The 27,584-nt window shown below is 46.6% G+C and overlaps 2 protein-coding genes across 2 annotated transcripts; both read left to right on the top strand.

Annotated features, from left to right (window-relative positions):
- The first annotated feature begins 433 nt into the window (after positions 1–433).
- Positions 434–20,163, top strand: CNR2 (cannabinoid receptor 2). The gene is made up of 2 exons (XM_084609692.1): positions 434–518; positions 17,365–20,163. Exon 2 carries the CDS (start codon positions 17,431–17,433, stop codon positions 18,523–18,525), a length of 1,095 nt encoding a protein of 364 aa, XP_084465818.1. The 5' UTR covers positions 434–518; positions 17,365–17,430; the 3' UTR covers positions 18,526–20,163.
- Positions 20,164–21,203: 1,040 nt separating this feature from the next.
- Positions 21,204–27,550, top strand: FUCA1 (alpha-L-fucosidase 1; the record flags this gene model as incomplete). The annotated part of the gene is given in 9 exon segments (XM_084652184.1): positions 21,204–21,268; positions 21,270–21,686; positions 23,320–23,454; positions 24,017–24,154; positions 24,683–24,788; positions 25,100–25,300; positions 25,492–25,682; positions 26,499–26,598; positions 27,262–27,550. Coding segments are annotated over 9 exon segments (1,494 nt in total). The 3' UTR covers positions 27,403–27,550.
- Between the last annotated feature and the right edge of the window lie 34 nt (positions 27,551–27,584).

The following is a 27,584-nucleotide window of genomic DNA, read 5'->3' as shown; positions in this document are numbered from 1 at the left end:
CCAAGGGGAAGTTCATACAGCCTCAGGTTTTAAATCCAGAACAGAAGGGAGTAAAAAGAATAAGATGATACAATCATGGTCCTCCCCCCAACCCTAAAAATCAGGCAAATGAAGCCTGAATGTTTCTTCCCTATGAGACTCTTTACACTTGGAGAAGACTGAGAAGAAAACCCTTGGTAAGCAAATTGACTCCCTGCATCTGAGACAGGTTTTAAACATCCATCACTACAGTTCTTCTAATGACCAGAAAGGCAGAGCACAAAACCCAGAGAGGAAGTGGGGAGGGAAGGAAAAACTTATTACATATTTTCCACCAAGAGAACATAAAGAAGAGTGAGAGATTGGGGAAGGGACTAACACAAACTTCTACCCAGGGGAAGAATAAGCAGAACCAGAGCGGAAGTCAGAATAGAGGAGAAAGCAGCATTCACCAGTGCACAGCTGTACAAGATACACTGACAGTTGGAAGGATGGGAAGTCCCAAAAGCATCTCCCGCCTGACACCCAAGCAAAACCATGTGAGTAGATTTCATTCACTGTCCCCAAGGTATATATTTCATGCAAAGTTCTTTTTTTCCCCTTCTTCCCACAATAAAGCATGCCACGCCTTAAAATTCAGCGGTGTTGATACACACACAAGGTCTGGAAGAATTTTGCTGAGGGTTCGGAGAGGTGCATTATCATTTTGGGAGGGGGCAGAATTCACCTTTGATTGTTTGATGGGCTCCTTGTCCTGTATTATTTCAGACACACTGCAATGCAAAGTAACGCTTGGCGTGGGAGAACTGATGTTTATAGGGAATGTTTTCTTCATGAGAGCATTAAAGGTAGATCTTCAAACTGCCAGAATCTACATTGGCTTGTTTTCCTCTTGTTTTATGAATAATTACTTTAGAAACCTCAGAGTTGTTGCCAAATATTATCTATCCAGTTAGAAGCACTGAGTATGGTATCTGTTTGTATAGCTCTCTCTGAAGTTCAAAAGTCCTACACAAAGGCTAAGGCTTACTATACTTCAGTACTTGTAGATTGTTGTGTAATAACAGAAGCATTACTTTGCGACGCTTTATCACTGTATTTCATCTGCAAATGCTGTTCTTATACCGGCACATATTTTGCATGAGAGAATTGTTTTTTAAAATACCATTCAATACTGAATTTCTGCCATTTTCTTAACGTCAAGGACTTCAGAAACAACAGGCCTGTCTTTGAGAGGATCATTTAGACAAGCCCGGATGATTAGCTAATATCCAGAAAAATGCCAAAACATTTCCTAGATGGAAACTATAAATCATATTAAAATTAAAATATATACAAAGCCAAAGGTGTTTTAATATTTAAAACAGCCAGAGGGAGACGAGTTAGTGCATTGGTGGTGGTGATGATTATGTATCACACAAACTCTTTTAATTGTTTTTATTAACTGTTGAGCATTAAAAAGTGTGTTACTTTATTAAACATCTCAAAGCTCTGAAAAGGGCTTATGATAACCTATCTGAATGAAGAATATTACATCTTCATGGTGCTTTCTGAACATTGATCACAGCAGCATTAATGTAATGTTACTCTAATTAACTGTGATATTGATTAATTTGTATGAATTGCATAGTGTCTCAATAAGCAGAGAAACTATTACAAGTGAGAAGAGAAACCTATGCTACTCTGAACAATGCAGCATAAGTTTGATAGCTGAAATGAATCACAGGGGCCATATTCTCCTTTAGATTAAACATCCACTGAAGTCAATGGAATTACCCACTGGTGTAAGTGGGATCAGAATCAAACTTAAAAATATGATGGTCTTGTTGCCATATGCTAGCAGTCTTCACAGTCTGTAATACTGAGCCATAAACCCATGAAACTGTCAGATACTTTTCCCGTTACTGGTAACCAAGCTGTATGTACAATTGGGTGGAAATTCTTTTCCTCACTCTGTCTTCGGAACTGCCATAGAATAGTGTCTGTTGCTTTCTCCTGTCTAGTTTTCAATGTCTCAAGAGATGGGGGCTTCCAGCATTTCCATTTGGCAAGATAATCCACAGTGGTTTGAGCACTGGCCTACTAAACCCAGGGTTGTGAGTTCAATCCTTGAGGGGGCCATTTAGGGATCTGGGGCAAAAATTGGGGATTGCTTTGAGTAGGGGGTTGGAGTAGATGACCTCCTGAGGTCCCTTCCAACCCCAATATTCTATGATTATGCCTGCAGTGCCTTGTTTTACACATGCCCAGGGGGGTTTCTGTTTGTTTTTCGCTGGCTCAGCAGAGGCACGGCAGCACCTTTCTGCTCTCCTTTGAAAATGGGGCGAGATTCCAAGGGGACTACCTGAGAAGTAAGATATTATTCAATGTGAGTAAAGGCAGCAAAACTGGGCCCTACATTTTTACTGTGATAGGATGAGACCTTATGAAAAGCCCAGCTATAAATACTAGCGCTGAGTAACAGAGATGTCTTATGCTCAAATAAATTGGTTAGTCTCTATGGTGCCACAAGTCCTCCTTTTCTTTTTTTGAGTAACAGAGAGAGGCTTGTCACTTAGGGCATGTCTACACTGCAATTGGAGGTGTGATTGCGGCACCTGTGCCTGAGTACCAGTGACAGCGAAGCAGCAGCAGCATGGGCTATAAAAGCCAGGATGCTGGGTCCTTATTCCGGTAGCTAGCCCTTGCTGAAGTCCATGTTGCTGCAACTTCACTGCTATTGGTACTTGCACTATCTGGATTAAAACTAGTTTGGGTATGTCTACGTGTGCTGCAATCACATCTCCCACTGCAGTGCAGACAACCCTCAGTCAGCGTGTGCCTATGAACTGGTTGTTTTTCATCCTTATTCATAGATATTTAGGTTAGAAGGGACCATTATGATCATCTGGTCTGACCTCCTGCACAACGCAGGCCACAGAATTTCACCCACCACTCCTGCAAAAAACCTCTCGCCTGTGTCTGAGCTATTGAAGTCCTCAAATCGTGGTTTAAAGACTTCAAGGAGCAGAGAATTCTCCAGCAAGTGACCCGTGCCCCATGCTACAGAGGAAGGCGAAAAACCTCCAGGGCCTCTTCCAATCTGCCCTGGAGGAAAATTCCTTCCCGACCCCAAATATGGCGATCAGCTGAACCCTGAGCATGTGGGCAAGATTCACCACCCAGATACTACAGAAAATTCTTTCCTGGGTAACTCAGATCCCACCCCATCTAATATCCCATCACAGGCCATTGGGCCTATTTACCATGAATATTTAATCACCAAAACCATGTTATCCCATCATACCATCTCTTCCATAAACTTATCGAGTTTAATCTTAAAGTCAGATAGATCTTTTTTTACTGTCGGATAGGGGACCATTTGGGGCATTCTACTTGTGTTATTGCCCCTGATGTTTCTACTCCTGTGCCCTGGAAGCTGATGCTTCCTCATTCTCTGCTGTTGGTGCCACTAGCCACTGTCAGGCGGCAAGAAGAAGGACACACTCTAGGTATGTGTATGTCCAAACAATGTCAAACAGCCCAGTTGCCAAGAAAGATGGACCGGGGCGCAGGAGGGGAATCTGGTCCTAGGATATTCTCTTTGATTTTGGAGTCCTGTAGTAAATACACAAAATTAAACTGATCTAGGCTTGGAGCAAGATGCAGCCCTTTCTATCATGGACTTGAGAGAGGGGATGAGGATCGGGGGGAATTCAGTGAAAACGGAGAAGTGAGATCTTCCTTATGCTATGCAACAGAGGTGGGATAAGAGCTGCATGTCTGATGTTGGGGGGTGGGGGCTAGAGGGAGATTTTGTCTCACACCTCGGGGAAATTATTCAAAGTACTGTTCATTCTTAAGCTCGCTCCCAATCATGCTAAGGGCAGTGAGGTGGTGGTGGTGATAATAAGTTTTTTAGTGCTATCACAATGCTTAGAGGCCCATCCCATAGTGGTAGGCACTGTCCAAACATGGGTGTATTTTCTGATTGCACAAGTTAAAGCTATATTCCCATGTAAAAAAAACTTTGTTAATTTAGGGACAGATTTTCAAGCACTCAGAACCCAATGTGCTGAACTCTTCTGTATATCTAGGCACTTGTTTAGGTGCCTAAATGGAACCTGAGCTTTTCTGTAAATCCGGCACTCAGGGTCTGACGTCAATAGGAAAACTCCAAATGACTTCAGCGGAGGGGAACGGTGGCTTTAGGCAGCTTAATCCACAAGCTTCAACTGTAAAAAGCAAGGGGATAGCCAACGAGGTAATTCAACACCCTGCTGTACGCTGCCTCCATCAGCTCCTCTTCCGTATATCAACTACCTCCTTCCCAGCACCCATAGCACAGAGATAATGTCTCAACAATATGGATGGGAAGATCAGTGTGTGCTGGACTGCATTAGACAGATTCCCCGCCTCCCCACCCCCCGCTAAAAACATGCTGCAGTTTGACACTTTACCGAAATAAACATTTTATAATAGCACTTTGCCCTTCTAGTGCCATAACACTGACTAACTCAGGGCATGTTAGTGCCACCGCCTCTCTGTGATTTCGGTGGCAATATCTCCATTCTACTGAAAAGGAAAATGAGTCACAGGCAAGCGTACAGCAAATGACTTGCCCAGACTCAGAGAGCGAGTAATATAACCCATAGCTTTTGACGCATTGCACCGTTTCGTCAACCGCACAACCATCTTTCATCTTGTTAATAAAAATCTGATTTTCCAGAAAGCTCCCATTGTTCTGTAGGCTCCTCACAAAATAAGTAGTGAAACTCTCATCCTATTAGAAGTCATTTTTTAGTTGATTTAAAAACATTTGGGGTCTGGTGCCTGTATTGTGAGTCCATCACAAAGGTCCTGCGGCCTTAATTTTGCTTTTCTGATACGCAGTACGACTTCCATTCTCTGGCTGATGTGGGAGGAGCACTGAAAATGTTCAGATCACCGACGTTTCAGATAAGGAAGGGAATTTTCAGTCGAATGCATAGATGTCAAAGGTGGTAACCGTGATTTGGGTAATGTTGGGTTTTGGCCGCAGAGGTTTGGATAATCAAGGCTGTGCTGTATTTGTGGGAAGAAGCTGTTCCTTTTCTAGAAACCCAAGTGGAATAAGAGGAGTTAGGAGGTTGCTGCTAATCTTCCTGCCTCCACTGAGCTCTCAGACATGCCCCAATTTATCTAGTGGCATGACGTCGCTCTCTCTAGAGAAGAGCAGGTTGTCAGGTTCAATATCAGCATGCAGTAGTTAATGTTGCTCTGCTGCATGTGGCATGTTTCCAAGAACAGCTGCCGTAAACAAGAAGGGGGCAATCAGAGCATAAATTCCTTGGCACAATGGGATGCTTGCTGCATAAATGAGATCCAGTTTTTCTACCAAAAGTCCAGGAGTTCTTGGGACCAGAGTGACTAGGCCTGGCAGTGAAATTCAGCCTAGGGTTTGGCTTGCGCCCAGGACATTTCTAAGGTGTTCAAATCAAGGCTTTTGATTTGAGCCCATCTCTAGACATAAATGTGTTCTCACCTAGTGTACATGTGTCACTTCATTCAAGTGAGCGGCTTCTGGAAAACCTCAAGGTGGAATGTTAAAGATAACACCAATTCTGTATGCTGGAGGGTGTTTCCCAAATATAAATATTGGACCTAACCTTGTTGCCGCTGATGTCAAGTGGCAAAACTCTCACTGACTTCAGTGGGGGCAGGAGTGAGCCCGTTAAACAGATTTTATTGGTCACCAGAGCATATATTGAGAGTTGGTCTGGTGACTAATCTCCGGAGATGTAGGCAGCCACCTCTCAAATTGCCTTATGCCCTATAACCCTGCCATAAGCAGCGTCATTAAGAGCAGCAGAATCACAGTTCTTACTCCAACACAAGGCTCTGGGATCCAACCATACTTTAGCTTGTGTGGATTCGAGGTGCCGGAGGAATCAGTGTTGCCAAACAATATTAAGGCATTGATCGTTATAGCTGCATTGGAGGCTGAGAGAGTCTCCCTAAGAGGATGTGAGTGAGACTCCTCCTACACAGATGATTAAGCAATTGCTTAAGGGAGCCAGCCACAGAGATATTAATGGGGGGGAAATTATTTATAGAACAGAAACTTCTAGGGGGGAAAAATCACCCACATTCGCTGACTGGCTCCTTCCTTGTGTATGGATTGCCTTTTCCTTTTATCATAGGCCTCCGACTGCTTTCCATGTCAGATTGAAATTTCTCACCCTTACCTGTAACACCCAGCACAGCTTTTCCTACCTAGGTTCTAGTCCCAGCTCTGCCATTTCCCCATCTAACATGTGGATTTTTCCACCTGTGTAAAGTGCTTTGAGATCCACGGGTGAAAAACTGTATTTTGGTAATAATAAATAATATTTAACATAAGTACATCTCCTCTGTAATTGACCACTTCCCCCAGGATCTGCCAAGTCATTTCCCTTTGCCTGTTCCAGGGGTGGCCAAACTTACCGACCCTGCAAGCCATAGACAACAATCTTCCGAAGTTTGAGAGCCAGGGCGCACCTGCCGGGGCTTCAGCTGAGTGAGAGGTGCCTGCTGGGGCTCAGGGCTTCCGACCTGCTCCTGCTGACATCCTGAGACCTGGCAGGCGCACCCCTTGGGGCTGAAGCCCCAAGAATCCCTCCCTGCTGGGGAGAAGTCAGAGGTGACGTGTGGTGTCATCTGTCCTGCCAATTTTTGCCAGGGTTTGAAGGCCCCGTTTGGTCACATGGTGCCACTGGGCCCCCCTCCCCGCATGGCCGCTGCTGAAGCCGGCCAGCTGGGAGCTGCGGCCCTGGGGAGGTGCAGAAGCAAACAGCTGGGAGCTGCAGGGAGAGATGCTGCTTTTGCTGCTGCCTCTCATTGTGGAGCAAAAGCAGCACCCCTTCCCTGCAGCTCCCAGGTGTTTGCCACTGCTTCTCCAGGCGGGGCTAACACCGGGGAGCGGTAGGGAGGGGCCGCTGAGGATAAGAGTGGGGGTGTGACTCAAGCTGTTGGGGGGAGCAAACCTTTAAATTGTGCCCCCCCAGCTCCCAGCAGGTACCTGTCGTCTCTGGCAGAAGCCCCTTGCCCCATCACCCCACCGCAGGGCGGAAGCCTCGAGCTCCCCCCTACTCCCAGTCTGATAGGCGGGGGAGTAGGGGGCTCTGTGAGCCGCACTGTAACTGTAAAATAGCCACATGATGTGGCTCACAAGCCGCAGTTTGGCCACTCCTGGGCTATTCCCTATTCTCCTGCTTCCCACAGCGTCCCTGTGCCTTTTCACACACCGCTGAACCCTTGCTGTGTCTGTGCACCTTCCAGGAGACCTGCCCACCACCTGTGGCACTGTTTCAGCAGCGACTGCGCTGACAGAAACCTGGGATCCAAAGAAGACCGTTGAGCGATTATCTTGCTCTTTTTGAAAGGGCCTCAGTCCTGCTTTTTCAACTGGCAAAGTCTGATTTCCTTCAAAGCCACCTGTCCCTGAAGATTCCTTTTGCAGCCAATAAAAGGAGACAGGTTTGTCCTGAGGAATGAACGTTATGTACCCCTTTCTGGCGATTGTGCAAAACATTCTGCATGGGCTGATTTGTGATAAGGGTTAGCTGCTGTATTCAGAACGTTGGAAGATAACACTTCGGCCCCTGTTCCTTCCGCAACTGACCCACTTACTTAACTTGATGCACGGGAACATTCCTGTTGACGTGCTTAAAGCAGAACATGCGCATGGGGTCAGGGCCTACGCTTTCACGTGCATCGGTCTGTCTGTCGTCACAGTGCTCAGCGGCACCGATGCTTTCCCCAAGATTTTACTGGGCCCGTGTGATACAACAGTTTCCTCTACCTGTATTTCAGGAACAGGTTCCTTTCTAGTTCTGCGTGGGAGCTGGGGAAATTTCATGCAGCTCAAAGCTCCAAGGGTGATATGTTAAGGCTAACTTGGCACCCAAGCCTGCTGCCTTGGACCTCATTGTGAGTTTTGCCTTTGATCTCAATAACAGTAGGATCAAGCCCCAGTGTTTGTAGAGTAAATATCTCTGGACATGCGCTGAGGCAGGGAAGTAATGGCCCTCAGCTGTAGGAACCTCCGCTAGGCAGGATCAGCACTTATCTGTTTTACCTCAGGCCATTCACTCTTTATTAAAGCTACTGTTCTCCTTTCGCTCCAGCTCACCTCCTCTATTTCTTACCAGCTTCTTGGGGTTATTTTATAGCCGGGATAGTCCTGAAACATGGAGTTCAGATCTGGGCCCAACTTCCCGAGACTATGGAGGGTGTTCGGATTTGGGGGCTTTGTTCTGGGTCCATCTCCGCGTTGTAACGTTAGCTAATCCCAAAACATCACAGACTTTATTCTTCTTGTCCTGCTTCTGTGACTATTTGGAGCCAAGTCCTGAGTTCCTGACTCAGGTTCCATGTGCAGGATGAAATCCACCTCCCTGTAGAGATGGCCTTAGAAACCACCTGAGTCCCATATAAGCCCTATTGGACTGTTGCATAGGCCTTGTGCTGGTTTTCACCCTTAGTCCTTTCTCAAGCAAAACTCCCATTGTTCTCATGGAGACCCCAGAATGGCAAGGACCCTCTAACCCTCTAACCATGCCTGGGCCCCACCCGCCCTGACCGGCCCTCCACCATGCAGGGATGTGCAAGGAGGTCCCACAAAGCTGGGCTCTGTCCCAGGCAGCAGGAACATGCTGGTTCTGCTGTGTCAGGAGCCCTCTGTTGAGCCCATGGTATTTACGGGCTTCAGATACTCACAGACATTGATTATGCCTCTTGAACAAATCTCTCTGTCCACTGTATTATCTTCTTGTGCGTCTGACCGTCCGGTGTCCCTCCCTCCACACTCTGTGTTTAGCCAACATATTCCTATTTGGCTGTTTTACTCTTTCTTTATACTTTGGTCTATCCAGCCCCCTAATCACCTGGGTTACTCTTCTCAGCCACAGCCCTTCTGCACCTCTGCACTTGACAGCTCTATGCCATGGGCCTTATTCAATATCCCTTGAAGTCAAAAGATTGTTCTTTTAATAAACATTGGATCAGGCCCAATATAAAACTGAGCTGGATGGACAATGACACCTACTAGCACGGGGTATGTCCTGCAACCAAAGCAATTGCAGTGTTTAGTGTGACAGGGGAGGCGGGGTGAAAGTAACAAGGGGAATCATCTGGGGATGGAAACTACAAATCACCCGTCAGTGCTAAAGTCTTTGTGTGGAAAAGTCTTCGAGACCTTTTCCGTCGCTTTCCCTCCTGTCCCCCATTTGCTAGCTATGGCTGCTGTAGTCATCTAACTGAAAAGGTCACTGAGGGAGACCGCATGGCCATCAGGCACAAATACCTGAAACCTCCAGCAGTTCATCAATCCACAGCAAATACTGCTCAGGTCCTCTTCCACCCCCCTCACTTTCCCCCACCAGCCCTGTTTGTTTCTGTGGTATTTTGCTAGTTGTTGCAATAACTGCTTGTCTCTTCTGTGGCTTACTCTCTTTGGACATTTCCTCTTTTCAAAGAATATTGCAGGTGTTTAGGGCCTGGGGATTTTTAACCTCGCGTGAGAAAGATGCAGCCAGTGCTTTCAACTTGAAAACATTTTCCACTAACAGCTGAAACTCCAATGTTCAGGGCTGGGATTCAGGATGGCCAATGCGCTGGGGTTCAGGGCTGCAGCCATCGATGGGGTGCTATAGTGATGGTGATTATTGCCATCTGGAGGCCTGTCCACCAGGATCTAGAGCGAAACCCACCATCTCGCTGTACTTAGACTGACAGACACATGGATCTGATGGTTTGTGCCTATGCATAATAGATAACGGCTTTTGGTCACTACCAACATGGATTGGATGTGGTGACCTTGAAGTGAAAGGCTCCATCTCCCTCTGAAAAACCTCAGAAACCTCCATCTCCTAAACCCCTTCCAGCTGCTGTTGGATAATCCCTCAAGCAAGCTGGAGAATGCTCTTTCCATGGGCAATTAACAGTTTTTCTTCCTCTCAGAGGATTTGGTCACAGCCAGCCAGGACAGTGGCTTTGTAGGCTAGGTTATCACAGTGTCAATTCTGACCTTAAAGTCTCTGAGTATTTCTTTTGATTGTCTTCCTGGAGATGTGATCACTGAGCAGAGATGGGGATAACAGATCACCAAGTGATAGAAGCGGCTGTTTGAAAGTGTGAAGGGATTTTACTCTCTCTCTTTCTCTCTCTCGGAAACAAGCCACCTAGGAGAAGAAAGGAAAGTCCCTAAGGCCTAGAGTCTCAAATGAAGAAGTGGATTTGCTCAGGATTTCCTGTTTTTGAGAGCGTGCATCTTGTGCTAGAAACATTAGCCACCCCTTGGGCTGGTTAATAAAGTGCAGACATGATCCAGCATTTTGGTGTGGCCCATTATAAAGAATCATAGAAGTGCAGCACTGGAAAACATCTGATTCCAATCTCCCCCAAAGTTTAAGGCTGCCCAGATCTAGGTTTTGGGGGCCAGATCCTGTAAATGGGCATCATCCCATTAATCTCGATGGAGCAACCCTGATTAACCACAGCTGGGGATTGGGCCCATCTCTAGTTCCCGTGTCCCTTTTGCAGCTGCAGATATGAGAAGCCTCCTGTGGGGTTTTGGTGCTTCGCTCCTCCCCTGCATTGTAGCCTCTTTGTCCCTAATAGATGCATGCACAGCAGATTTACCTGTCTACAACATTTATCCAGAGACATTTTCAAATGGTCCTGTCTCTGTTACGGCCCTTTAAAATGCCCCCTGCAGCTCCAGGCAGAAATTTAAAATTCTCTCTCAGCTACCCACAGCCAGCTCCAGGGGTTCTGAGGTCTCCCCAGGAAACAGATTTTAAAGCCTGTTCGATAGTGACATCAAACTACTTTCTGCCCACAGGTTCCTAATGTGTCAGCTACATCATGCATGAGAGCGAGGGTGGTGCCAGATGAAATGGCTTCCTGTCTCTTACCACATTAAATTCATGCATTACCATTGACCTATATTGCCTTTGTCCCCTTTGCATCTCGTCTCTCCTTTCCCCTTCTCCCTGTAATAGTTTGATCCCGTATGTTGGCCTGGTTATTGGGATGTTTTCTGAATGACTGTCATGGTTTAACTGGCTAGATGTATGTCTGTAAAGACAGGTGAGAGGACAGCCACCTCTCAACAAACACTTAGCAGCTGTTAAGGGACAATGCCTGAACTATTATCTTTGATTCTGCCTTTGTCTCCAGTCAGCCTCTTGGAAAAGGCCCAGGAATGCAGGAGAACAAAGAACCATAGAGAGGGTTTAGAGAGGGACACTCTCTGAGAGGGAGGAAGGGTCACTGGGAGAAACCAGAGGGAAGAGACTCATAAAAGAGCCTGCTGGGGGTATCTGCAGAAGCTAGGCCTTCCTAGGTCATCATCAGGGGATAGCAGGACTCTAGACATGCATGTAGCCTGTCTGTTGTTTTAAAATGCTATTTATTTTCTATTCCTTTATTCCAGCTGCTAAAGAAATCATACTGTGATTTTAAGAAGGGTATGTGGTCCCTGTACACCACAGGTCACAGGCTCCTGAAGGGAAGAACTGCAGGATCTGTACTCAGATCTGCAGAGTAAGCACAGTTGATCCACAGAGTGCTGCGTCCCAGGGCCGGGTTTTAGAGTGGGAGAATCATGGAGTTCCACCCCGAGCAGCAGTGGCATAAAGCCCCTGCAATCCAGGCAATAGCACTTCCCGAGACAGCAAGAATTCTGTTGCTTGTCCCTAGAAATAGACAGAGAGAAAGCCAAAATGACCCGCGCGCCCCGCCTGGTGCAATGGCAATTGGGATGCATACCCACCCTGCCTGGCGTGATGGTGTGACAGCACTGGTATGGGCACAGGAATGAAGCTTTCTGCGGGGCCACCACAGGACAGGATAGCTCAGCGGTTTGAGCACTGGCCAGCTAAACCCAGGGTTGTGAGTTCAATCCTTGAGGGGGCCATGTGGGGATCTGGGGCAAAAATTAGGGATTGGTCCTGCTTTGAGCAGGGGCTTGGACTAGATGACCTCCTGAGGTCCCTTCCAACTCTGATATTCTATGATTCTATGACAAACACCACCCCTGGCCCCGAGATAGGTGTAGGCACCAGGTTGAATAGCTCAGGAGATGCACTCAGAGAGACGAAAGGGGGAGCGAGGTGCAGTGAGTCCTGCAACTGTGACACCCCCTAGATCCCTGCCTTCCTCCCAACTCTTTCCTTTCTCTTTCACCCTCAGCTTCCCACCTTCATTCACGCTGCCCCGAGAACTGGAACCATCTCCCTCGCTCTGTCTATCAAGCATCCTCAGCTGCTTCCTTCAAATCTATCCATAATCCCCTTTTCCCACCTCCTCCTCCTCATGCTGGAGGAAACAGGACAATTAAACCCCAATCATGAGGAGCTGGTGAGAAATTCAGCTGTTTGCTTCATAAGCGGGAAAGAACTCCTCAAAGGATCTCCATGGGTTCTGGGAGTGGGAGGGACTGGGGAGCTGCAGGCTCCAGATATGACTGAACTCATATGCTTTATTTCTAGGAAATACCTCCACCCAGCAAAGGAGGAGTGTTGGCAGTTTCCTTGTAACTTTGTCTGCCGCACACAAGAGACTTTCATCCTGGGAGTGCTGTCTGTCTCTCAACTCACACACATACACACACACACGCGTGTGTGCGCACACTTGGCGAACTCCCTTCCCCAGACTCCTGAACTGGTTTTCAAAGAGTAAATTCAGTGCTGGTGTAAAAAGCTGGATTGACAACCCTGCAGACCGAAGTCCTGGATTCCCAAAGCAAGGTCCAGCATGGACTGTGGCATAGTGAGCTTTCCCCATACCTGTAAGATCTGGGACAGAATCAGAATATCTGCTGCTAGAGATGATGAGGGCGTTCCAGCCCCTTAGCTTCCTGCAGGCGTCTGCTGATCTCAGACACGCCGGCTCTGTAACTGGAAAGCTCAGTGCATCAGTACTCCATTAAATCTCTCAATAAACACTGTCCTAAACCCTATCCTGCTCAGAAGTGGTGCTGTTGAGACTCACTGCGCCCCAGCCCTGTGCTGTAACCGATCCCCATGGGTTCAGGAATCTAGAGATTCACCATCTGCCTGTGCTGATCACATTTCGGGATCGGGGCCATTGTGTGTATTGCATCCAGCTGTGGAAAGTTATGGTTCTTTCTCTGTTTTATGACCAATATACTTGGCTGGTTTAGATGTTAAAATGTGTTTAAGGGTTTTGATTTGTGTGGCATTCTAATGGCCAAGGATGAAATCAACTGAACAGAAAATCTGAAGTGTCTATAATTCATCTTCAGCACGAGGGATTGAAGGGAAAGAAATACAATTTCAGTATGGCTGAGATTTACAAAACCATAATAGATAAAATAAACTGTCTCTCTTTCATAAGCACGCTGAGATCTACTGATGAAAAGTGCTAGATAAGAGCTAGGTATTAATAATCATCATAATGGAAATGTCCTTAATGAAGATTAAATATTTCAATCTGTGCCTTGTTTTCCCAAAATAGCTGGATTGAGTCCCAGGAACTGGAATGGCACTTTCTAATCTTCTGTCAGGAATACTAAAAATGGGCTACTTTAGGAAGAAATGTAAATCCCAGGTCCTAATCACTTGTTGTTATTAAAGATCTCAGAGAACTTGTGAAAAGATGCTGTGTGCTCTTGGGGTATAACCATATTCCAATTCAGGTAATTGTTCATAGATTCCAAGGCCAGAAGGGACCACTGTGACCATCAGTCTGATCTCCTGGATAACCCAGGCCAGAAAATGTCCCCAAAATGATTACTAGAGCACCTCTTCTAAAACGAAATCCAATCTTAATTTAAAAATTGGCAGTGATGGAAAATTCACCACAACCCTTGGTAAATAGTTCCAATAGTTATTTACCCTCACTGTCAAAAATGTACACATTATTTTGGTCTGCATGTGTCTAGCTTCAACTTCCAGCCATTCGATCATGTTAGACCTTTCTCTGCTAGGTTGAAAATACCATTATTAAATATTTGTTCCCCGTGTAAGTACTTATAGACTGTGATCAAGTAACCCCTTAATCTTCTTTTTGTTAAGCTAAATACATTGAGCTCCTTGAGTCTATCACTATAAGGCAGGTTTTCTAACCCTTTAATCATTCTCGTGGCTCTTCTCTGAACCCTCTCCAATTTATCAACATCCTTCTTGAATTGAGGGCACCAGATCTGGACACAGGATTCCAGCAGCTGTTGCACCAGTACCAAATACAGAAGTAAAATAACTCTCCACTCCTCCTGGAGATTCTTCTGGTTATGCATCCAAAGATCACATTAGCTCTTTTGGTCAAAGCATCACACTGGGAGCTCATATTCAGTGGATTATCCATCATGACCCACACATCTTTTCAGAGTCACTGCTTCTCAAAATAGAGCCCCATTATATAAGCAGGGTCTGCATTCTTTGTTCCTAGACGTATACATTTAACTGTATTAAACCACACATTGCTTGCTTGACCCAGAGTACCAAGTGATCCAGTTTGTTCTAATTCAGTAACCTGGCCTCTTCATTTATTTACCATTTCCCCACGTTTTGTGTTATCTGCAAATTGATCAGTGATAAGTATATGTTTTCTTCCAGGTTGCTGATAAAAATGAATAGCGTAGAGCCAAGAACAAATCCCACTGGGACTCCACTGGAAACACACCCAGCTGATGAGTCCCCATTTACAATGACATTTTGAGACCAATAAGTTAGCCACTTTTTAATCCATGTGATGTGTGCCATGTTAATTTTATGACAGGTTTTGGAGTGGTAGCCATGTTAGTCTGTATCAGCAAAAACAACAAGGAGTCCTTGTGGCATCTTAGAGACTAACAAATTTATTTGGGCATAAGCTTTTGTGGGCTATAACCCACTTCATCAGATGCCTGGAGTGGAAAATACAGTAGGCAGGTATAAATACACAGCACATACATACCTGCCTACTATATTTTCCACTCCAGGCATCTGATGAAGTGGGTTCCAGCCCATGAAAGCTTATGCCCAAAATAAATTTGTTAGTCTCTAGGGTGCCACAAGGACTCCTCATTGTTTTGTTAATTTTATATCATTCTAGTTTTTAATCAAAATGTGTCGAGGTACCGAGCCAAATGCCTTACAAAAGTCTAAGTATATTACATCAACGCTATTACCTTTATCAACCAAACTTGTCATCTAATTCAAAAATATCAGGTTAATTGGACTGGATCTGTTTTCCAGATTGATCTGCATTAATTAAATGATCCTCCTTTAATTCTTTATTAATTGAGCCCTGTATCAGTGTACAATCTACCCCCCTAAATTCCCCTTGCAGTTTCACTTAGGGCTTGTCTACACTGGCACTTTACAGCACCGCAACTTTCTCTCTCCAGGGTGTAAAAAAACACTCCCTGGAGCGCTGCAAGTTTCAGCCCTGTAAAGTGTCAGTGTAGACGGCATTGGTAGCTACTCCCCTCGTGGAGACGGGTTTTTTAGAGCACTGGGAAAGCTCTCTCCCAGCGCTATGCCACGACTATACCAGCCATGTTAAAGGAGAGCCACAGCCGCTCTTTAAAGTTCCCAGTGAAGACGTGCCCTTAGATAAATTCTTCTTCCCTACCTGTCCTAAGCTGCTGTGCAGTGCTGCTAAATAGCTGCAACATTCCACCCCTGCAGTGTCTGCATTCCAGTGGTGGAAGAAGTGAACCTTGTGAGCACCTGACACAGAACTTGCACAGGATTTCTATCTAGACTGTGGAACTCACGGCCACAAGAGAGAAGAATGACCACAGATCTAACCACTTTCAGAACCAAGGGGCCTGATCCAAAACCCACTGAAGTCAATAGAAAGTCATTACTTCAATGGCTTTGGATCAGGCCCTAAATGCAAAATTCATGGCTTTGACTTACCTGTCCCTCAATAAATTCTTCACCCACACTCGCTCACACTACACAACTAACACGCAAAATAACCCGTTCACCAACTCTGCTATTTTTCCTACAACCTGGGAAGTAAGAAAGAGCATTGGTTTCTATTTTTAGATACTTGGGAAGTACTCAGATATTAGGGTGATGAAGCAATATAAGTCTCACAATAGTTGATGTTTTTTATAAAGCACAGCTCCTGGAGTTATGTTATTACATGACAATACCAGCTGTTGTATTTTTTTAAAGTAATTTTTCAGCCCTCATGATCGTACAGAAAAGCTTCAAAACGTGACCTGAGTGCAACCCTAGAGGCTCAAAAACCAGAAGGCAAATCCAAAGAACTGCAAACTTATTTTTACAAATTTCATGATTTTTGAATGCCTGGAACTGGCAATACTCTGTATGTCACACCATATAGCCTACAGCAGTGGTTCTTAACCAGGGCTACATGTATCCCTGGGGGTATGCAGAGGTCTTCCAGGGGGTATGTCAACTCATCTAGATCAGAGTGTCTCAACCTGGGGGTTGTGACCTCAGGGGGGCTGCGGGATGGATTTAGGGGGGGTTGCATGTGCAGTGCTGGCATTAGGGGGTGGCAAGCAGGGCAACTGCCTGGGGCCCCATGCCACAGGGGGCCCTGCAAAGCTGAAGCTAAGCTTCAGTCCTGGGCAGCAGGGCTCAGGCTTCAGGGGTACAGTAGTCTGGAAAAGTTGAGAACCACTGGCCTACAGTATAATATGTACAGTGACCTGCCAAATAAGAAGCTTTGTTATTACTGCCCCCTCGTGGTGACTACAATGGAATCCAGGGCATTTCTGCTGAGACTAACAGCAAAGATATTTTAGTGGCAAGAAGAAAAGGAGTACTTGTGGCACCTTAGAGACTAACCAATTTATTTGAGCATAAGCTTTCGTGAGCTACAGCTCACTTCATCGGATGCATCCGATGAAGTGAGCTCTAGCTCACAAAAGCTAATGCTCAGATAAATTGGTTAATCTCTAAGGTGCCACAAGTACTCCTTTTCTTTTTGAGAATACAGACTAACACGGCTGTTACTCTGAAACCTGTTATTAGTGCCAAGAGCAGACTGAAATCACCTACTCTTTTCACAGAGACCATCAGAGGGTAACAGCTCTGGATCTCTAGTGACTTGGGATCAAATCTGGCTCATTCTAATCTCATGGGTCATCCCAGTAAAGTCAGTGGAACTACTCACCTTAGTAAGAGCAGCAGGATTTGAACTGACAGCTTAGATATGCCATCCCCTATGTCTGCCCCACTGCCACTACCCTTGCCCATCCAGTGTTACACAACTCTTTGAACAGAGAACCTAGAAATATTTCTCACTGGTCTCTTTTCTCCTTTGTATGGTCTCAAATCCTTTGCATTGGGGGTGGGGGGTATTCTCTGACTGTTTCGTGTCCCTTTAGCTGTGTCTGTTGTTCTTTGTGCTGAGTACAAATGTAAGTTTTTCTCCTCTACATCTTTTTTTCAGAGCAGCATCTGAAGGCTCACCAAGGAAACCCCAGCTCTTTGGAAAGCTTTTTGAGCCTGGATAATCATGATGGGGAGATGTCAGGTGGATGAAACTGCAAAAGTGTCCAGTTGCGGCATGAATACCATGCCCATGGAATGTTACATGGTCCTTAATAGCTTCGCTCAGAAAACAAGCATAGCTGTACTGTGCTCCATTTGTGGGATTCTGTGCATTTTGGAAAACTCTTTGGTGTTGTATCTGATATTTGCTTCCCCTAAGATCAGGAAAAAGCCTTCCTACCTCTTCATCAGCAGCCTGGCCCTAGCAGATGTCCTGGCCAGCATTGTATTTGTCTGCAGCTTTCTTGATTTCCATGTCTTCAACAGAACTGACTCCTCTAAAGAGATCTTCTTGCTGAAGCTCGGAGGGGTCAACACGTCCTTCACAGCGTCCTTGGGCAGCTTGCTGCTGATGGCATTTGACCGCTATGTCTGTATCTATCGGCCATCGGAATACAAGGTCATCGTGACGAGGAAAAGGGCTGTGGTGGCTATGGCTGTGATGTGGATAGCTACCATAATCACTGCCTTCCTGCCTCTAATGGGGTGGAACTGCTGCAGGCTAAACTCAGCCTGCTCTGAGCTGTTTCCCTTTGTTGATAGCAAGTATCTGTCAAGCTGGATCTGCCTGGTAATGATTCTGCTGGTGTGTATAGTGTACACCTACGTCCGGGTGTTGTGGAAGGCTCATAAGCACACAGTGTACATGGAGAAACGCCAAAGCCAGGCTGGGAAGCGGAATGCAAAGATGAGGATGGACGTCACGCTCGCCAAAACATTAGTGATGGTCCTGGCAGTTGTCATGACATGCTGGTCCCCAGTGCTGGCTCTCATGATGTACAGCCTCTTCGTCAGCCTGAATGATCACATCAGAAAGGTGTTCGCCTTCTGCAGCACCCTCTGCCTGGTGAACTCCATGGTGAATCCCATTGTGTACGCCCTCCGAAGCAGGGAGCTGCGCTCCTCTTTGAGGAAAACCAGCTCGCGGTTCAGAAAGAAGGTGATCACCTCAGAGAGCTCCCCGACCCCAGAAGCAGACAGCACTCTGAAATCCTTACCGATAGAAACCATCTGTGGTGACATTGTGTACAACACACACATGAATCTGCTGAAAGCCTGAGCTTTGACACAGGAAACATATGACAGATTTTGGATTGTTTCTTTGAAAAGGAAGAAAATCTAAAGCTGCTTTTCTCTGTAGCTCCTGGGAGGATTCATGACTGAATGCCTTGCCTGGGAAATGAAGTCATTTGGCTGTAATGGTATTATGAAACATTTGCAGACCGCACCCTCCTTGTGCCTGGGACTTTACTTAGTGAGTAAAAGACATGGGCCCAGATTTGTAGTGGTATTTAGGCACCTAATTCCCATTTATTTCCAAGGGAATTGGCTGCCTAAGTACCTTTAAAAATCTGGGCTGATGGTTCCTACCTTCTAAAGATCAGATAAACCCAACCAAAGGAAGACTGGACCAACTCTACCATACGAATCCTACAATGATAGCATAGCAGGCATTCATAGATATTACAGTGATGGGTGCGCTACAAACACCATGGATGGATGGATAAACAACAGAAGCAGTCCCCGCTATTTTAGGGCAACCCTCCCAGTTTATCAGACTTAGTCCACAACTGTGTCAACCAGTGATCTCCTTGACCCACTTATCTTGTAGTCAATGACCTCTTTCCTCCCTACTCTAAAATTAAGTTCTGGCCCAAGGAAAATGTGCTTTGACCCACGTGGCTGCAGCACAAGGGTGGTCTGTGGCCACTCAGCTGCTGGGACTGCAACACTTTATATGCAGTTGTGGTTCAATATGCTAAGGCATCGAGCACACCGCAGCAGTGGTGAGAGCCCCACACTCCTGTTAAACTCAGTGGAAGTTGAGCACCTTGTCCAGGATGGAGCCCTCAGTGGGTCTTATGCCTAGATACTCAAAGGTATTCAGACTCCTGACTTCCACTGAAATCAATTGGTGCCTAAGTAGCTTTGAGGAACTGGGCAGTCTGAGAGCCTCAGTGTTTAGGAGTTTGATTGTATTCCAGGAACATTTACAGCCAAGTATGGTTTCAAAGGAAATGTATGAGTGTGGTTTATTTCTCATCCAACTAAGGAGGCACATTTATCCCTTGTGTAATTTCACTGACTATACCAGGACTGCACCAAAGAAGAATTAAGCCCTTTGCCTGGAATTATTGAGAAGCTGTTTTAAGAAGGTGCTGTATTGTTTTGTCCAGAAATGCAGTACGTGCTGAAGATGTTTTCTACTCTAGGCAGGCAAGATATTTGTTCCTAGGAAATAAGACATTCCATAAGTATCTTTTGCAGAACATGTCAACTGGACACTGGCAAAATAACACAAGCAAAATAAATATTGGGGATCGGTCCTGCTATTGGGGATCAGTCTTGCTTTGAGCAGGGGGTTGCGCTAGATGACCTCCTGAGGTCCCTTCCAACCCTGATATTCTATGATTCTATGAACACAAGCACCAGTCAGTACATGTGGCCAAGAGCATGTCATAAAGACTTGCACCTACTTTACACCAGTGCTGAATTTGCCCCCTTGGGTGCAGCATATTAATATGATTATAACATCGGCCTCCCAACTCCTGACAAACACGAGAGAACAACATTTGAAACTTAACAAAGCACACTTGGGCTGTTAATAATTGACCTGTCATGCACGTAAACTTACCTGCAGTAGTATATGTAAATATGCCTCTTGTGCTACATACTATAAACCACTATGTTGTATTTAGCTTGCAAACTGCCATGGTAAATCTATTAGCACATCATTAAATGGCTTATTTGTTTTAATAGTTAAACTCTACACAGAGTAAGAATAAAGAATATTTTCTCTGTGGCTTAGAAATCCTAGAGCAGGGGTGGGGAAACTTTCTGGCCCGAGGGCCACATCTGGGTATGGAAATTGTATGGTGGGCCATGAATGCTCACGAAATTGGGGGTTGGTGTGTGGGAGGGGGTGAGGGCTCTGGCTGGGGTGTGGGCTCTGGGGTGGGGCTAGAAATGAGGACTTCAGGCTGTGGGAGGGGGTTCTGGGCTGGGGCAGGGGGTTGCGGGTGAGGGGAGAGGGCTCCAGCGGGGGGTGCGGGCTCTGAGCTGGGGCAGGGGATGAGGGGTTGGGCATGCAGGAGGTTGCTCTGGGCTAGGATGGAGGGGTTCAGAGGGTGGGAGGGGGATGAGGGCTGGGAAAAGGGGGTTGGGGTGCGGGAGGGGGTCAGGGGTGCAGGGTCTGGATCCCACTGCCTGGCAAGAGCTAGAAGGCCGGATTAAAACGTCTGGATGGCTGGATGCGGCACCCGGGCTGTAGTTTGCCCAGCCCTGCCCTAGAGTAACTAAGTGGTTGTATGCCGTGTTGTTGTCGGCCTCTGCTGTTTGCTACCAGTGGCTGCTACCATACACATAAGGATGCCTTTGCAAAATGGATGTCACTGCACTACATGGGTTATCTGCTGAATTGTAGCTGTGTTGGTCTCAGGACACTAGAGCGACAAGCTGGCTCAGGTCATATCTTTTACTGGACCAACTTGCTTCTGTGGGCAAAAGAGCCAAGCTTTAGAGCGACGCCGGGGGCAGGCCCAGCCGGCCGGGTGCCCGTGGGTCACCCCACAGGGTGATGCCCTCTGTGGTGCAGGGGCTCCCAGGGCCCCCCAGCTCCCGGGACCTGCCCTCTGCCTCAGTGCCTGAGCTGAGACAATCCCAGGGGCAGCACGTGGCCCTGGCCTCGCTGGCGACGGCCTGTCCGCGCAACATCCCCTGGCCAGGGCCTCTCTAGCAATGGCGCCGGCCCTGCTCGTCACGTGGACGGTGCCCGTCACGTGGTCAGCGCCTGGGCGCCTTGCGCTGGCCCGTCTCGGCTCCCGTCTCGTTGGCGGAAGGGCGGGGCCTGGGCAAGATGGCGTCGCTGGGAGAGGCGCGCGGGCTGCTGCTGCTGCTGGTGGTGGTGGTGGCAGCAGCCGGGGCGGCCGGCGGGCCCCGCTACAGCCCGGACTGGCCCAGCCTGGACGCGAGGCCGCTGCCGGCGTGGTTCGACCAGGCCAAGGTGGGGGTGTTCGTGCACTGGGGGGTGTTCTCGGTGCCGGCCTATGGCTCCGAGTGGTTCTGGTGGCACTGGCAGGGCGAGCGCCGCGCCGACTACGAGCGCTTCGTGCGGGAGCACTACCCGCCCAACACCAGCTACGCCGACTTCGCCCCGCGCTTCACCGCCCGCGACTTCAGCCCGCGCTACTGGGCCTGGCTCTTCGAGCAGGCCGGCGCCAGGTCAGTCCCGGCGGGCGCGCCTGGGCGCGGGGCGGGAGCCGGCCCTGGTGACTTGGGGGGCAGTGAGGGGCCCCTTGGTCTCTAAGGGGGAGTGGCCTGGGGGGGTGGGTGTCGGCACTGGTGGCTTGGGGGAGAGTGAGGGGCCCCTTGGTCTCTAAGGGGGAGTGGCCTGCGGGTGAGTGGGGGTGGGGGTGTCGACACTGGTGACTTGGGGGGCAGTGAGGGGCCCCTTGGTCTCTAAGGGGGAGTGGCCTGCGGGTGAGTGGGGGTGGGGGTGTCGACACTGGTGACTTGGGGGGCAGTGAGGGGCCCCTTGGTCTCTAATGGGGAGTGGCCTGCGGGTGAGCGGAGGTGGGGGGGTGGGTGTCGGCACTGGTGGCTTGGGGGAGAGCGAGGGGCCCCTTGGTCTCTAATGGGGTGTAGCCTAGGGTCTGGGCTGAGAGTGCAAACCAGGGCAAGGGGGCACCCCCAAGGGCGGAACAAGCAGTAGCTGGGTGGGGAGGGGAATAGAAGATAGGGTCTGTGAGGGCAGGGTGGCCCTGGGCTCTGCTGCGGGAGAAGGGTCCAGGGGGGTCCCTTGGGGCAGGAGTTCAGTGGGTTCCGTCACTGGTGACCTTTGTGCACGTAAAACATCTGTAGGGGCCATTGGTCTGCTCCATCCCAGGATCCAGAGCCACTCCAGTGGGCAGAGCGTACATAGGGCAGAACCCTGGTTCCTATAGTTTTCAGAGTAGCAGCCGTGTTAGTCTGTATTCGCAAAAAAAAGGAGTACTTGTGGCCTTAGAGACTAACCAATTTATTTGAGCATAAGCTTTCGTGAGCTACAGCTCACTTCATCAGATGCATCCGATGAAGTGAGCTGTAGCTCACGAAAGCTTATGCTCAAATAAATTGGTTAGTCTCTAAGGTGCCACAAACACTATAGGAACCAAGGAGTACATTTCCCTGCTGGGGCCAACCCCTATATTGTAGCACCCTGAGGATGCATCATTCCCAGGAAAGGAACACATTCATGGATTTTAAATCTTGCATTAATCAAAGCTAGAGCCAGAGGGAACCGGTTTCTGCTGCCTTCCACCAGAGCAGACGTCAGGTGATTTACTTGAGTAGCTGCTTCCTCTTTTAGCCAATGGACAGTCCCTTTCTGAGGCCTTAGTGAGATATGGTTTCTACAAACTTACACAAAGCAAGAATGATTTCATTTTGTAAAATGATTCTCAAAATCATTAAGTTCACTGGAACCATGGAAGCACTTGGAAGTGGTGGTTTATCACTCAGTGGCTTTAATGTGTCTAACTTTGAAAGTGGATTTAGTGCTGTTGAAAGATGCCACTCTGACAGCACTGTTGATTTTTATTCTTAGGTTTACCCTTTTGCCCTTAGAAGTTCTCCCTCCACTTTGAGGGCAAGGCATTTGTTACCCTATGCAGACAGAACACAAGTAGTGAATCAATCTGTCACCTTTTTATCAGCACTAAAATTCATTTAAAACTCCTTAACTCTTGCAAACTCTTGCAAAGGAGAGAACTTGCAAACAGGTACAGTCAGAAAAGGAATCTGAGACAGCTCTTGGATTTGGAGTATCTTAGGTAGGTTCTATTTCCGTCTGAACAAGGGGCTTTGATTTCCGCAGGTATGTGGTGCTGACTACAAAGCATCATGAGGGCTTCACAAACTGGGGGTCTCCTGTGTCCTGGAACTGGAATTCTGTGGATACGGGGCCCCATCAAGACTTAGTGGGTAAACTGGGACAAGCTCTCAGAGAAAGGTATGTCACTGCTCTTGTACATACTGGCAAAACTTTGTTACCCAAGAACTATTTCCAGTTCTTGAATTAGATGCCCATTAGTGTCTCCTAGTTCTTTTTGATAAATTTGTCCCTAAGCACATACTTTTCAACAAAACTGTTTTACCTCGGGGTAAGAGAACTCTCGTACCCAAATCTCCTGTTGGCTTCCTACAGGATGGCGGCAAGATCCAGGGAATAGGGCATGGGAATCAGAGTTTGACAACCTGGGCTATATTCCTGACGTTACCACTAAGTCACTGTGTGACTTTAGGCAAGTTACTCAGTCTCTCTCATATGTGAGGAAAGGAGTGTGATATTTACCCACCTTTTGGAAGTATTTTGAAACCTATGACTAGATATAGCATTCTCTAATGCAGATTCGGCACTGAATACTACAATAGTAGGTGCTTGTGACTCTCTCTTTTTTTTTTAATGTAAGCTTCACAAGTGTAGTGAATATGCAGAGAGATCTTTTTTTCAAACTGGTACTTTTTTGTTAACCCAACTTTCATCTCTTTCCTTTCTTTGTTTAATATTTAAGGAACATACGCTATGGACTGTACCATTCTCTCTTAGAGTGGTTTAATCCTTTGTATTTAGATGACAAAAAAAATGGCTTCAAGACACAGAATTTTGTCATTTCAAAAACTATGCCAGAGCTTTATGATCTTGTTTTAAGGTAAGAGCTGCAACCTTTTAGCGCCCCTGAATATTACTGTATTTCTTTGTTAGGGGGATAAGGATGTGGGGCAGAGGAAGGGAGACACTTTAATATTTGCTGTTCAACCACAAGGCAGATCTCGCCTTCCTACAGCAGCAATTTGGGATTTGAGGTGGTCTGAGAAGGGGATCATGTTAGCTATCTGTGGTTGGGAGCACTTTTTCCTCAATGTTATTTACTGGCCATTATGCCTGCATGGAGACAACTTGCACTTACCCTCTTTTGTTAGTGCTACACCCCCACTTTGGGTATGAATGATACTCCCATCCTATGCTGCAGCAAGGATCTCCCTCATGGGTGTGTGTTTTTGTTCCCCCACCAGGCAAATTTCCTGGCTATGTCATACAATAGGAGAAGCATGTGAAAGCAAAGATAATTGTCACAAGGCAGTATTTTTAATTCTTGCTTATGAAGTTTAGTCTTCTCTTTCGGCTGGGCCAGAAGTGGGAATGTTAAATTTTCTAGTAACATTCATCTGTCTCCTAGGTATAAACCAGATCTGGTTTGGTCAGATGGTGACTGGGAGGGTCCGGACACATATTGGAACTCTACTTCTTTCCTTGCCTGGCTTTATAATGATAGTCCTGTCAAGGTACTGCTATCTGCATTTCCTTCATGTCTTCTGGCCATTACATAAATATGGAAAATCAGGCAGCTTCTACTACTGGCAGAATCTAAGTCAAAAACCCTTAGGGTCAGTCAAAGCATATAAATTGTTGAGGGCATCTAAAGCATTTGACCTTTTAATCAAAAATAATGAATGTACTTGTCGTTATCGGGAGACTAGTTACCAAAGATCCCAGAACAAAACCCACAAACTTGTTCCTTTGAAACACTGCAGTAGAAGGATTGAGTGTCTAAGTCAAAACGGTTTCTACTCTGAACTGTCTCTCCTCATTCTAGGATACCGTTGTGGTAAATGACCGTTGGTGCAATAACTGCTCCTGCAATCATGGAGGATACTACAACTGTGCCGATAAATACAAGCCGGGCACCCTGCCACAGCACAAATGGGAGATGTGCACGTCTATTGACAAACTGTCTTGGGGCTATCGAAGCAACATGCAAGTCAATGAGCTCATGGATGAATCAAGTATTATCTCAGTAAGAACATTTTAATATAAACAGGGGGATTGCTGTGGATTAGAGGTTGTCTACTTATCTGGCAAAACAGTATGACAGGGTGATGGCTAAAGTAGCAGGGATGATGTGAATAAAGCTTTTATGCAGGTTCTTTCTTTCATAGTCAAGAGGGAAAGTAAAGTGGATTCACGTTGTGTTCCTGTCTGTCACAGGAACTAGTGCAGACTGTGAGTTTTGGAGGCAACTATCTCCTCAATGTGGGCCCTACAAAAGAAGGGGTGATTGTTCCAATCTTTCAAGAAAGGCTTCTGTCCCTTGGAAAATGGCTGCGTGTTAATGGGGAGGCAATTTATGCTTCTAAGCCGTGGCGGGTGCAGATGGAGAACACCACAATTGATGCATGGTAAGAATTACTTTACACAAGACCACTCTGAAACAGACCCATCTCAGGCTGTGGTCTCATGAGCAAAGAAGGGTTGAGCTCGCTACTCTGAGAGCTCCAAAGAAAAATAAACACTAGAAAGACGTTGGTTCACAAGTCGCCCTCTACTCTCTGAGTATTGGACTGTTCCATGCTTTTTAAAAATAAAAAAAAATCAAAAGTAAAACACTAAAGATTCCATGGTGCTTCTCCTGAGTAGGAGTGTTTAATCCCATGGTCTTGGCTAAAATTCTTAGTTGCATGACTGCATTTTGTCTCCCTAAACTCCTGTGGTTGGCTTATTATGGTGGTATTTACTTCCCAGATTCTTGTGTAATGGATCTGTGCGCTGTTACCCAGCAACTGCATTTCCTCAGAGGAAGAGATGTATAGTAAGTGTGTAAGGAGACCAGAACACGACAAACCTAAACTGTGTTTTTAAAGAGAATAATGAAATGACCAACATGAAGCTTCACAAGAGCTTAATCTACACTAGTGACCACAGCAACTTAAAGCAAGGCTATGTTGCAAGGTGACCTTTGTTTTTAGGGAGCGTATGTGGACTTTGTTTAGCTTTCCTCAGTCCCTGCTGACTGGATAAATGGTGGCTCCAAAGTATTGAGGTATGCAAGGAAAGCAGGTGACCCCTATGCAGCTGGCTTTCCCAATATGACTAGACTGATTAATGGGGGGGAGGCATGCACTTTTTGCTTTACTTCTGACAAAGCCAGATGCTTGTCTCCCTCTGTATTTTTTGGTGGTCTACACACCTCTGTACACCATCTTATATTTCCTCAGGTACACTTCTAAAGGATCAACTGTCTATGCCATCTTTCTGACCTGGCCAGAGAGTGGTGTGTTGAAGCTGTCTTCACCTATTCCATCTTCAAGCACACAAGTAAGGAATCTGAAGAGTAGATAATTAATCTCATGAGTCCATCTCGGTACCTAAAGGCTGAGATGGCCCAGCCTGGGTTCCATTAAATATCTGGTGAAAGTATATATAAAGTTGTCTTCCCTTACTTCTAGTCTTGGGTCTTAAAGGAATTGTGATCCCTCTTTCTGTGCGTTCACCTTGCTTTAAGCCACCGTTATTCTCTAAGAAACGCTGGATAGGACTCGTCAGCACTGCTTGTTAACCTGACATAGTACCGACAGGGGCATTTCTTCCACAGAGTTCCCAGCTTCTGTTGACTTGATTTGCTGTGAAATGAGCCAAGACTCCCAAAAAGCAGTAGGACCACTCCGACAGGGCAACACAAACTAGAAAAACCCTATTAAACTACTTACTGCAAATGGCACAGGGAGGGGGCTGTGTCATCTCCAAACTGCCATAAGAAAAATCTCCCCAGTGAAGAACCATAGGCAGATGCTGGGCCAAAAATGTGCCGTGTACAGTACTCTGCAGCTCAGTAAACTCTGGCGGGATGGAAAGTAGTTGGGGCTAGTTCAACCGCTTGAGTGTCTGCAAATACATTGAACTTGCTGACTGAGATGTATTTAAACAGGAAGTATGTGCATGAAGCAACAGATGAATATTGTTCTTTCCCTCTTTCTTCAGGTGACTATGTTGGGGTTCTCTGAGACACTGAAGTGGGAGAAGGCCCTATATAAAGGATTGATGATCACTTTGCCCTATGTACCTCCATCTGCTCTCCCAGTGCCGTGTTGCTGGACTCTCAAGCTAGAAGGTGTGGCATGATAGTGACTTTGAAGAAAAGCAAGGAACTAGATCGCTTTTTTGCTTTGATCTGATATTTTTTTGAAGGTGAAGGAATCTTAATAAATTGTTTTTCTTGCTCATCTAAGAAAATAGCTTTGAGCCACTCTGGCCAAGAAAACAGCTAGGTCAGTGCATCTTGGGTGGGAACAAAGGCCTGATCT

The sequence above is a fragment of the Lepidochelys olivacea genome, assembly GCF_965140295.1.
Source record: "Lepidochelys olivacea isolate rLepOli2 genome assembly, chromosome: 19".
NCBI lineage: Eukaryota > Metazoa > Chordata > Testudines > Cheloniidae > Lepidochelys > Lepidochelys olivacea.
This window is presented reverse-complemented; position numbering and strand designations above follow the sequence as displayed.

Bases quoted from the DNA above. Each gene is read 5' to 3' on its own strand.
- CNR2 (XM_084609692.1), top strand. From the start codon at position 17,431: ATGATGGGGAGATGTCAGGTGGATGAAACTGCAAAAGTGTCCAGTTGC.